This window comes from Coregonus clupeaformis, chromosome 20 (assembly GCF_020615455.1).
Source record: "Coregonus clupeaformis isolate EN_2021a chromosome 20, ASM2061545v1, whole genome shotgun sequence".
Lineage (NCBI taxonomy): Eukaryota > Metazoa > Chordata > Actinopteri > Salmoniformes > Salmonidae > Coregonus > Coregonus clupeaformis.
The window spans coordinates 1,977,895-1,990,706 of NC_059211.1; the positions used below are offsets into that span (position 1 = coordinate 1,977,895).

A 12,812-nucleotide genomic window follows, 5' to 3' on the forward strand; every position below is an offset into this window, starting at 1 on the left:
CCTGGTCATCCTGATTGCCTCTGATCTGGCGGACTCACTAAACACACGTCTGAATGTTGGTGTGCCCCTGGCTACCTGTAAATAAATTTAAAAAACAAGAAAATGGTGCCTTCTGGTTTGCTTAATATAAGGAATTTGAAATTATTTATACGCTTACTTTTAATAGTTAAGTATATTTACTGTTGATAAAGTATATTTAAAACCAAATACTTTTAGACTTTTACTCAAGTAGTATTTTACTGGGTGACTGTCACTTGAGTCATTTTCTATTAAGGTATCTTTACTTTTACTCAAGTATGACAATTGGATACTTTTCCACCACTGCGTTGAATTGATGTCTGTACCCAGTGGATAGCTTCTATTCTACATATCTCATTTCATACCATGATCCTCCCTCTAAATAATGACAGCTTAATAATACATGTTGGGTTTCATTTCTTTGAGATTCAAATGTAATATTTAATTTAATAGAATTATATTTATTTAATACACACAAGCAGTGTACAGACATTCAGATAGTGGCATATAAGAAATAATACACTGGAAACCAAAATTCTTTATGGTCATTTTATGTATTTGTTTGTCAAAGTAGGAAATGTTGTTACCAAGCAACAAAGGAGACATTGTCAACAAAATAGCATCTGTTAGATTTAACTTCCTTACTCCTGGTAGTTGGACAGTTGGAGGAGAGAAGGAGAATAGGATGTTGTTGCCTAATATCTGTAGGAGGCACTTTTTCAATGTTGTCCCAACATAAGGGATAAGGGGCTCAAATCGTTCCTAGCACACCATCTAGAAGTGATGGAAAGTAGCATATTTGCTAAATGGAGCTTATAGCAGAAGATAAGAGTTGAGAGAAAGAAGGAAAAGGCCCTGTTAAGTTGTTGTTTGCAAAGTACTCATAGTACTGTTAAGTGGTTGGTCACACTCAAAGTACTCAGAGACTTGCAGCCTGGCACATTTCCATGGGAACCTCAGAGCCTTCCTGTAATACACAAATGAAGATGGTGATAAATATTTTGTTATTTTTTGCAGTCAATAATACCACTTGCTCGAAAGTTGTACAACGGCTAAAAATACTATTACTGTACAAAAGTAAGCATTTATATTAGTGCATTTTGAATGTCAAATTTCTATAGAATTAGATTTTTGGTCTCCCGAGTGGCGCAGCGGTCTAAGGCACTGCATCGCAGTGCTACAGGCGTCACTACAGACCCGGGTTCGATCCCGGGCTGTATCACAACCGATCGGGAGTCCCATAGGGCGGCACACAATTGGCCCAGGTTAGGGGAGGGTTGGGCCAGGGTAGGTCGTCATTGTAAATAAGAATTTGTTCTTAACTGGCTTGCCTAGTTGGATAAATAAAAAGATTGCAGTAACTAGGGTCCAAACAACACCTCATTTGTGATGTCAGAGGGCTGCTTCACTCGAATTCATATTTTATGGATTTAAGATCAGTAAGTGTGGCATCAATGTCATTGTCCTCACTATTCACTAGTGTTGGCAGTCGGTAAACTTACATCCAGGCACGAGACTTCACAAAGCAGTCGATGTCATCACTGATGTCATCATCAACGAAGGCTGGAAGGGCAGAGAGACAGTCATACAGTCAGTACAGTTCCTGTGAATTACATAAGGCCTTTGTGTGCACTTTGCAGGTACAGTATTTTAGCCCTGCACCTTGAAATGGTTCGCTAATGTAGGACTAAACCGAGTGAGTGTGATTACAGAGAAGTGAGAGGTTGATTATGAAACCCACTAGTTCTATTCTCTTGTCTTGTTCATGACACAAGAACAATCCATCCGGTTGTTTGTTCATTCATTCATTTGTGCAGGACAAGGTTGGTCACAAGGCTGGCGTTTAAGCCAGACTTTAGGTCCAAACTGCAAATAACTGGACCAACCAAGTTACAGTGAGAGCAGGAAAGGAATAGAGAGAGATTATATATTTGGAAGTTTTAAAACAACAGTACCTGGAGGTGTGTTGTTGAACACCAAAGTAAGGCATGATCAACAGCCTGACATTAATTCATTCACTCATTTAGGCCTATTCATTCTTTCATACATACATGTACTGTACATACATACATACATACATACATACATACATACATACATACATTTGTTGACATTCTGCTAAACAGGTTGAGGATGGAAAGATGTTTGTACTCACAGCTGCACTCTGTCTTACAGAGATTGAGAGAGCGAGTGTTGTTGGAGGAGATGCAGGCGAGGCGATTGCTCAGCTGGAAAAGACCGAAAAAGCTGAAGGACAGGGTCTTGATTGGCTTGAATGGCCTGAACGGCTTGCGCATCGGCTTACGTGGCGGTGGCTTGCGGCTGTGTCCGGGACTTCTGAACTGCTTTGGGACGTGTCTCTTCCGCCTGCTCCCCTCTCCCTCTTTCGGTTGCTCTCTTTCTTGGTCGTCCAGCTCCGCCTCTAACTCTTCCAGGTCCTCCTCGTCCAGCTCATCCTCGTCAACCTCGTCTTCATCACCCTCTTCCTCATAGCCGCCAAACTCTTCATCCTCAGCTGCTTTGCTCTCTTGCGCCTCAACTTTGTCATGTTTTTCCTCATCACCAGCGGACTCCTCTGCCTCACGCTTGTCCCTTCCTCTCACATGCTTCCCTGGTCTCGGTCTCTTCCCCTCAGGCCTCTCTGATCTTGTGCTCACTCCCTCTGTCTTCCCGGTAGGTTTTGGTTTCAGTCCCCCGGGCTTTCCTGTAGGTCTTCGGCTCATTCCCCCAGGCTTCCCTGTAGGTCTAGGGTTGTCCTCTTCTCCCTCAGAACTGACTCCATCTTCCTTTGACTCAACATCTCTACCTGGACGTTTGCGCCCGAACAGTCTCACAGGTCTCCTGCTGATGGGGCGCCTTTTGGGTTTATGCAGGATAGGTTTGCGCAGGACAAGGTTGGTCACAAGGCTGGTGTTTAAGCCAGACTTTAGGTCCAAACTGCAGATAACTGGACCAACCAAGTCACAGTGAGAGCAGGAAGGGAATAGAGAGAGATCGAGATTATATATTTGGAAGTGTTAAAACAACAGTACCTGGAGGTGTGTTGTTAAATACCAAAGTAAGGGTTTGACATGATCAAAAGCCTGACATGATCCTCAGGGTGCTGTCATTAAAGGGGAAGTTCAGGATTTTACAACTTGATGATGGATGGTTCCTCACTCTGAGTAGTCTATAAGATAAACTGTTATCCAGGTTTTTCTCTTTAAACAGCCACTACAAACTTCAGCTTCAGTTCACTGAAGTTTGTAGTGTCTCTTTAAAGAAAATATCTCCAGGCCCATAGACTACTAGGGTGAGGAACCATTTAACATTAGGTTGGAAAATATTGAACTTCCCCTTTAACTAAATTTGAGATGTTTTTCAGTGACATTGATGTTCTATGCTATCTCACACCACCTTCAATCTCTCGAAACTTGCAAAAATGCAATAGGCCTACATAGAATTCACAACCCACTTTTGGCCAAGACTTCGTCCAGTTCGACACCCTTTGCTGCAATTTTCACAGTCAGATTGAATTGGTCGGCAGCCTCTGCCAGTTTGGTCTTCAGCTCACATTTGGAGAGCAGCCGCCCCTCAGACAGGCTGGGAACCAGGGCTGCTACAGCCAACACCACCAGCAGCTCCAGCTTCATGTTGTCTCTGGGTGATCTGTTTAGAATGGTATGGAAAGATATAGGATAACAAAATACAGGATTATCCTACAAAGAGCAGCTGTAAGGCTGCTCTGCACAAAAGGGCAAAATTGAAGAGTTTCATTCCAAAACGCTATACACCAATTTTTCACATCTGTGTTTTTTCATCAGAAATGATTGCTTATACAGTGCATTTGGAAAGTATTCAGACCCCTTCACTTTTTCCACATTTTGTTATGTTACAGCCTTATTCTAAAATGGATTAAATTATTTTTTCCCATCAATCTACACACAATTTCTCATAATGACAAAGCGAAAACAGGTTTTTAGAAATTATATATAAAAAAAAGAACAAACATCTTTACATAAGTATTCAGACCCTTTACTATGAGACTCGAAATTGAGCTCAGGTGCATCCTGTTTCCATTGATCATCCTTGAGATGTTTCTACAACTTGGAGTCCACCTGTGGTAAATTCAATTGATTGGACATGATTAGGAAAGGCACACACCTGTCTATATAAAAAGGGTCCCACAGTTGACAGTGCATGTCAGAGCAAAAACCAAGCCATGAGGTCGAAGGAATTGTCCAGAGCTACGAGACAGGATTGTGTCGAGGTACAGATCTGGGGAAGGGTACCAAAACATTTCTGCAGCATTGAAGGACCCGAAGAACACAGTGGCCTACATCATTCTTAAATAGAAGAAGTTTGGAACCACCAAGACTCTTCCTAGAGCTGGCTGCCCGGCCAAACTGAGCAATCAGGGTAGATGGGCAATGGTTAGGGAGGTGACCAAGAACCCAATGGTCGCTCTGACAGAGCTCCAAAGTTCCTCTGTTCCAGAAGGACAACCATCGCTGCAGCACTCCACCAATCAGGCCTTTATGGTACAGTGGCCAAACTGAAGATATTCCTCAGTAAAAGGCACATGACAGCCCGCTTGGAGTTTGCCAAAAGGCACCTAAAGGACTCTCAGACAATGAGAAACAAGATTCTCTGGTCTGATGAAACCAAGATTGAACTCATTGGCCTGAATGCCAAGCGTCACGTCTGGAGGAAACCAGGCACTGCTCATCACCTGGCCAATACCATCCCTACGGTGAAACATGGTGGTGGCAGCATCATGCTGTGGGGATGTTTTTCAGCGGCAGGGACTGGGAGACTAGGATCGAGGGAAAGATGAACGGAGCAAAGTACAGAGAGATCCTTGATGAAAACCTCAGAGTGGGGCGAAGGTTTACCTTCCAACAGGACAACGACCCTAAGCACACAGCCAAGATAACGCAGGAGTGGCTTCGGGACAAGTCTCTGAATGTCCTTGAGTGGCCCAGCCAGAGCCCGTACTTGAACCTGATCAAACATCTCTGGAGAGAGCTGAAAACAGCTGTGCAGCGTTTGGGAGAAGAATCACATATTTACCTGATTTGTTTAATATTAATAGTTAACAATTAAATATGCTTAACAATAGTAGAGACATTTCTCCTCATTATTGATTAAAATATCCACCACAAGCGACGCTCCCCATCCAACCTGACAGAGCTTGAGAGGATCTGCAGAGGAGAACGTTAGAAACTCCCCAAATACAGGTGTGGCAAGCTTGTAGCGTCATACCCAAGAAGACTCAAGGCTGTAATCACTGCCAAAGGTGCTTCAACAAAGTACTGAGTAAAGGGTCCAAGGCGCAGCGTGATGAGTGAACATACTTTTATTTGATTCACCACACGAAACAAAACAACAAAACGATACGTGATGTCCTAGGTAACAGACACAAACCATACACGGAACAAGATCCCACAAAACACTGTGGAAAACAGGCTGCCTAAGTATGGTTCCCAATCAGAGACAACAAGCAACAGCTGACACTCGTTGCCTCTGATTGAGAACCACCCCGGCCAACACAGAAACACATGAGCTAGATAACGAACCTAGAACACAAATACATAGAAACTACACACCATGGCTCAACATAACAGAGTCCCAGAGCCAGGGCGTGACACTGAGAGTGAAGAGGATACAGTTGAAGTCGGAAGTTTACATACACTTAGGTTGGAGTCATTAAAACTTGTTTTTCAACGACTCCACAAATGTATTGTTAACAAACTATAGTTTTGGTAAGTCGGTTAGGACATCTACTTTGTGCATGACACAAGTAATTTTTCCAACAATTGTTTACAGACAGATTATTTCACTTATAATTCACTGTATCACAATTCCAGTGGGTCAGAAGTTTACATACACTAAGTTGACTGTGTCTTTAAACAGCTTGGAAAATTCCAGAAAATGGATGTCATGGCTTTAGAAGCTTCTGATAGGCAAATGGACATAATTTGAGTCAATTGGAGGTGTACCTGTGGATGTATTTCAAGGCCTACCTTCAAACTCAGTGCCTCTTTGCTTGACATCATGGGAAAATCAAAATAAATCAGCCAAGACCTCAGAAAGAAAATTGTAGACCTCCACAAGTCTGGTTCATCCTTGGGAGCAATTTCCAAACGCCTGAAGTTGCCACGTTCATCTGTACAAACAATAGTATACAAGTATAAACACCATGGGACCACGCAGCCGTCATACCGCTCAGGAAGGAGACGCGTTCTGTCTCCTAGAGATTAGCGTACTTTGGTGCGAAAAGTGCAAATCAATCCCAGAACAGCAGCAAAGGACCTTGTGAAGATGCTGGAGGAAACCGGTACAAAAGTATCTATATCCACAGTAAAACAAGTCCTATATCGACATAACCTGAAAGGCCTCTCAGCAAGGAAGAAGCCACTGCTCCAAAACCGCCATAAAAAAGCCAGACTACGGTTTGCAACTGCACATGGGGACAAAGATCGTACTTTTTGGAGAAATGTCCTCTGGTCTGATGAAACAAAAATAGAACCGTTTGGCCATAATGACCATTGTTATGTTTGGAGGAAAAAGGGGGTTCCTTGCAAGCCGAAGAACACCATCCCAACCGTGAAGCACGGGTGTGGCAGCATCATGCTGTGGGGGTGCTTTGCTGCAGGAGGGACTGGTGCACTTCACAAAATAGATGGCATCATGAGGAAGGAAAATTATGTGGATATATTGAAGAAACATCTCAAGACATCAGTCAGGAAGTTAAAGCTTGGTCGCAAATGGGTCTTCCAAATGGACAATGACCCCAAGCATACTTCCAAAGTTGTGGCAAAATGGCTTAAGGACAACAAAGTTAAGGTATTGGAGTGGCCATCAAAAAGCCCTGACCTCAATCCTACAGAAAGTTTGTGGGCAGAACTGAAAAAGCATGTGCGAGCAAGGAGGCCTACAAACCTGACTCAGTTATACCAGCTCTGTAGGAGGAATGGGCCAAAATTCACCGAACTTATTGTGGGAAGCTTGTGGAAGGCTACCCGTAACATTTGACCTGAGTTAAACCATTTTAAAGGCAATGCTACCAAATACTAATTGAGTGTATGTAAACTTCTGACCCACTGGGAATGTGATGAAATAAATAAAAGCTGAAATAAATCACTCTCTACTATTATTCTGACATTTCACATTCTTAAAATAAAGTGGTGATCCTAACTGACCTAAGACAGGGAATTTTTACTAGGATTAAATGTCAGGAATTGTGAAACTGAGTTTAAATGTATTTGGCTAAGGCATATGTAAACTTCCGACTTCAACTGTAAATTGTGTTTTGCAACAAAACATGATTGTCTCTCTGAAATGAAACCATCAACTGATAGATTTCAAAGAAATACAATGTCTGTCATTGAACACCATGCCATGATTAGATGGTTTAAAAAAACACATCTCTTTCATAAGTTCTTCAAATAATAAAAGCTAATTTACCAACATTTCAGAAAATGGATATATATATAATTTTGGAATGAAACACTACAATTCAAGTACATGAGAGGCTTTACATTATTATTGTAGGCAAATACGATGAAACCTGAGCAGGTAATTCTAAGGATTTTTCAACCAAGACGCATGTACAGTGGGGGAAAAAAGTATTTAGTCAGCCACCAATTGTGCAAATTCTCCCACTTAAAAAGATGAGAGGCCTGTAATTTTCATCATAGGTACACGTCAACTATGACAGACAAATTGAGAAAACAAAATCCAGAAAATCACATTGTAGGATTTTTAATGAATTTATTTGCAAATTATGGTGGAAAATAAGTATTTGGTCACCTACAAACAAGCAAGATTTCTGGCTCTCACAGACCTGTAACTTCTTCTTTAAGAGGCTCCTCTGTCCTCCACTCGTTACCTGTATTAATGGTGGTCCTCTGTAGCTCAGCTGGTAGAGCACGGCGCTTGTAACGCCAAGGTAGTGGGTTCGATCCCCGGGACCACCCATACACAAAAATGTATGCACGCATGACTGTAAGTCGCTTTGGATAAAAGCGTCTGCTAAATGGCATATTATTATTTATTATTAATGGCACCTGTTTGAACTTGTTATCAGTATAAAAGACACCTGTCCACAACCTCAAACTGTCACACTCCAAACTCCACTATGGCCAAGACCAAAGAGCTGTCAAAGGACACCAGAAACAAAATTGTAGACCTGCACCAGGCTGGGAAGACTGAATCTGCAATAGGTAAGCAGCTTGGTTTGAATAAATCAACTGTGGGAGCAATTATAAGGAAATGGAAGACATACATGACCACTGATAATCTCCCTCGATCTGGGGCTCCACGCAAGATCTCACCCCGTGGGGTCAAAATGATCACAAGAACGGTGAGCAAAAATCCCAGAACCACACGGGGGGACCTAGTGAATGACCTGCAGAGAGCTGGGACCAAAGTAACAAAGCCTACCATCAGTAACACACTACGCCGCCAGGGACTCAAATCCTGCAGTGCCAGACGTGTCCCCCTGCTTAAGCCAGTACATGTCCAGGCCCGTCTGAAGTTTGCTAGAGTGCATTTGGATGATCCAGAAGAGGATTGGGAGAATGTCATATGGTCAAATGAAACCAAAATAGAACTTTTTGGTAAAAACTAAACTCGTCGTGTTTGGAGGACAAAGAATGCTGAGTTGCATCCAAAGAACACCATACCTAATGTGAAGCATGGGGGTGGAAACATCATGCTTTGGGGCTGTTTTTCTGCAAAGGGACCAGGACGACTGATCCGTGTAAAGGAAAGAATGAATGGGGCCATGTATCGTGAGATTTTGAGTGAAAACCTCCTTCCATCAGCAAGGGCATTGAAGATGAAACGTGGCTGGGTCTTTCAGCATGACAATGATCCCAAACACACCGCCCGGGCAACGAAGGAGTGGCTTCGTAAGAAGCATTTCAAGGTCCTGGAGTGGCCTAGCCAGTCTCCAGATCTCAACCCCATAGAAAATCTTTGGAGGGAGTTGAAAGTCCGTGTTGCCCAGTGACAGCCCCAAAACATCACTGCTCTGGAGGAGATCTGCATGGAGGAATGGGCCAAAATACCAGCAACAGTGTGTGAAAACCTTGTGAAGACTTACAGAAAACGTTTGACCTGTGTCATTGCCAACAAAGGGTATATAACAAAGTATTGAGAAACTTTTGTTATTGACCAAATACTTATTTTCCACCATAATTTGCAAATCAATTCATTCCTACAATGTGATTTTCTGGAAAAGAAATTCTCATTTTGTCTGTCATAGTTGACGTGTACCTATGATGAAAATTACAGGCCTCTCTCATCTTTTTAAGTGGGAGAACTTGCACAATTGGTGGCTGACTAAATACTTTTTTTCCCCACTGTATGTCTTAAAATGTATTGTCAAGTGTACCCTATAGACTTATATAGTTAATGTGTATTCCCCATAACCAATGTATTTCAAAGCTATCACCGTGAGGGATGAAAAAACATTTACTTTTTTATTTACTCTTGTATTTAAATATAAAAAATATATACAATTCTAAAATGTATATTTATTTATGTATTTATATTTGTATATTTCTGAGCAAGCAAATCTGGTGATGTTGTGAGACCTCCATGTTCAATTATCAAAACACACATTTTCTCAGTACCTCAAATTTCTCAAAGTACCTCTATGACCATAACATTTACTTTTTCACTGAACATTCAACATACAATAATTCAACACAATTCAAAACAATGAGTCAGTTAAATAAAAATGTCCTTACCAGTCGTTCAGTTCAGGTAAGAGATGAATAGTGTTTAATGGAAAATAACACAGACGATCGAGCTGTACCTACTCCTCTGTGTCTGACAGACAACACATCAGGGTTTTTATACGGGAAGGATGGGTAGCCGGACGGGTTGTCAGGTGAGCCAATTCTTCACATTTTGTTCTCAGGCCATTGGGTAATAACCCATCACGTCAGCAAAGTAATGGAAAGTACAGTATGTATACAGACACTGTAGATCTTAATTGCAAAGGTGGGAGTGAAGCTTATGGGTTAAAGGGCAAGTATGAGTTAGTATAATGCAGCATGAGAACAATGACATGAAGATAATGCAAACTCTTACCATCACTTTAAACCAGGATTGGGCAATCTGGTCCCCTGCCAGAGCTGGTGTCAGTGCAGGTTTTTGTTACAGCCAAGCAGTAATAGGCTACACCTGACAGGATTCTTGTCTAAAGGACCTCAGTGGCAGTCATAATTGACTCCTCATTTTATCATCACTTCCATCGGTGTTTGTGGTTTAGGCTACTAACACTTTGGTCCATCCAAGACCAACTGTGACCTGTTGAAATGGACTTCATTTTTTCCCAAAATCAAACATTCCACACCAACATAATTCCATGATAATGTACCACACCAAGGTTAACCGGTTAGCTGTCATTTATTTTTCATTTTAGGCTAATCATTGTGATCACCTGATTATGTAAATTACTGTGGGGGTCAAGATGAGAACTCAAGATGAAAGATATGACAATGTGAAATATCAGCCCTATCCTGCCTACCATTTAACTCAACAATACCTTGAATGGAAACCATAACGAATCAAGCAAGTACTTCAGATGCTGTCATGTTTTCTTTGTCTTTGTGTTTTCTCAACAAAGCGTTGAGAGATTTGGTTCCGTATTCAATAACCAAACACTATGACCCCTACACACTCAGGTTGTACAAATTATGTGTAACTCACTTGAGACAACAGTTGTGATACAGCTGATATTTTTGTGATACAATGGAGAGTTTGAGATTTCTCAACAACGGTTGCAGACAAACTCTCCGTTGTATCACAAACGCTGTCTCAGATGTGTTGTACAAACTGTGTACAGGGCCTATTTTTCAGACAATCCAGGCTCATATCTTCCTATCAGGTTCACCGGGTTTGCGTAATGTCCTGAGCTGTTCAGAGAATTTGGGGATTGTTGTTTGGTAAAAGTACATATGTCATGTTTGCTTGTTGAACAGGTTGGGTGTCATTTTAAGTTTAATCTTTGTTGTTACACCTTTTTGTTTAGTTTTAAAGTGCCAAAACATTCAATGGCCCAAGGGCCATGACATTGCACTTCCTTGTAGTTTAGATGTCTTGTTTCACACCAGAATCATCCCTCCAAATAATGATTGGTGCCCTAAACGAGTACCTGAAGAAACTTTGCAACGACAGGAATGTTTCCTTTCGTGACAACTTTGATTTGCTGTGGGAGCAACCAGCACTTTTCAAAAGAGACAGGATTCACCCTAACCACAGGGGTTCCATGATTATTTCCAGCAACATCGCAAACTGTTTTAGAGACTGACGGACAGGGTCTGGTAGTCCTCCCTGTCAGAATAAGCAACAGAGGACTTGGAAAGCATATGAACTCCTGTAAAAATGGTTATTGTGAGTAACCTAATTTATGTTCCTCTAAATGTGCCTTCTAGTGAGTTTATACAAACTGTCATCTCCCATTCTGATAGATTGGAGACTGTCAGAAAACATGGTTGTAACGTTATTCATTTGGTTGTTATTCCATTGGTTACCTCGAGACTGATGCTCCAGGGGCAGAGTGGCCACACATTGAATATGGCACTTTTAAATGTTACAGCAATCACTAGAAAACCATTCTCGTGAATGACCTCATTACTGAGTGCAATGTTGATTGCATGTTTCTCACTGAAACATGTCTGTCTTCAGATTGTAGTGCCGCCCTTATTGAAGCCTCCCTCCGGACTACAGCTTTTCATACTTTCATAGAAAAGGGAAAAAGGGTGGTGACAGCCTCTATTTTTTACTAATGCTCTCAGCTGTAAGGACATTTCGTTTGGCGACTGAGTCTTTTGAGCATCGTGCTTTACTGTTTAAAAACTGTAATCTATGTAATCCCCAAAAGTAATTATGCATCATGAGAGGGCCATAAGCAATAACTAGTAATGCTGCATCTTCAAAGAAAGGTTAACATCTCAACTTTCTGGTAAAAATAGTTATAAATTGCTGAGGTGTTGTGACTTTGAGGATACAAGCTCAAGCACACAGTACAAATAGGATGAAATATGAAATATTTTGTATCATGTATTTCCTATTCAACAAAACCGTATAAGGCTTGAAATGACTTAAATGCTTTCTAAATACAGTATAATCAAATATAAAACAATTAACTATAAGATTCCACCTTCCTTATAAGTGTAAAATACATATTTGTATGTTTATTGTTAAAGAAAATGTTCATATTTTCTAAAGCTCTCTTGATCAAAACATCTGCCCCGATCACTGTGAACGTCTCTCAGAGCTCTAGCTTGGCTTCATTAACTTATTAGGAACTCGCCTTTAATCTCATATTAATCTTGTCCATCTACGACAAACAGAAAGCGTTATTTGGTTTAAAATCTGAATTATTTTAGATTAATGGCTATAAATCGATCTCTGAATGTGCTACAGTGATGAAACCACTCTCTCCTGGTGTGCTACGATGTAAGGATTGCAGGCTTGTGCTTTGTCAGTGGCATAGGGTTCAGCTAGGAGTTGATGGACAGTCAGAAGAGCTAATTAAATGGTAGGAGGGACATCCCAGCTTCAGGTGGTTTCAGAATTTACATCCTACGTCACACAGGCTCAGAAGAAGCATGGAGAGGCAAGCCATTTCAATATGCGGCGTCCACAGATAGGTCTAGAAGCAAAAATGACAGTCAGAACCGGTACCACGCAGGTCCCCTAACCAGGGGACTTTACATCTAAGAGGTTTTAATGTCAGCCATCAGTGCTGGCTATAACCCTGTATAGGCCACCAAAGCACTGCCCCACTTTCT

General features: G+C 41.5%; 1 protein-coding gene across 1 annotated transcript; it reads right to left on the reverse strand.

Annotated features, from left to right (window-relative positions):
• Positions 1-553: 553 nt before the first annotated feature.
• On the reverse strand, positions 554-9,843 carry LOC121532636 (nucleoplasmin-like protein ANO39). The gene is made up of 5 exons (XM_041838422.2): positions 9,759-9,843; positions 3,473-3,666; positions 2,174-2,965; positions 1,521-1,581; positions 554-985 (listed from the first exon to the last, which is right to left on the reverse strand). Exons 2-5 carry the CDS (start codon positions 3,648-3,650, stop codon positions 877-879), a joined length of 1,140 nt encoding a protein of 379 aa, XP_041694356.2. The 5' UTR covers positions 3,651-3,666; positions 9,759-9,843; the 3' UTR covers positions 554-876.
• Positions 9,844-12,812: the final 2,969 nt, after the last annotated feature.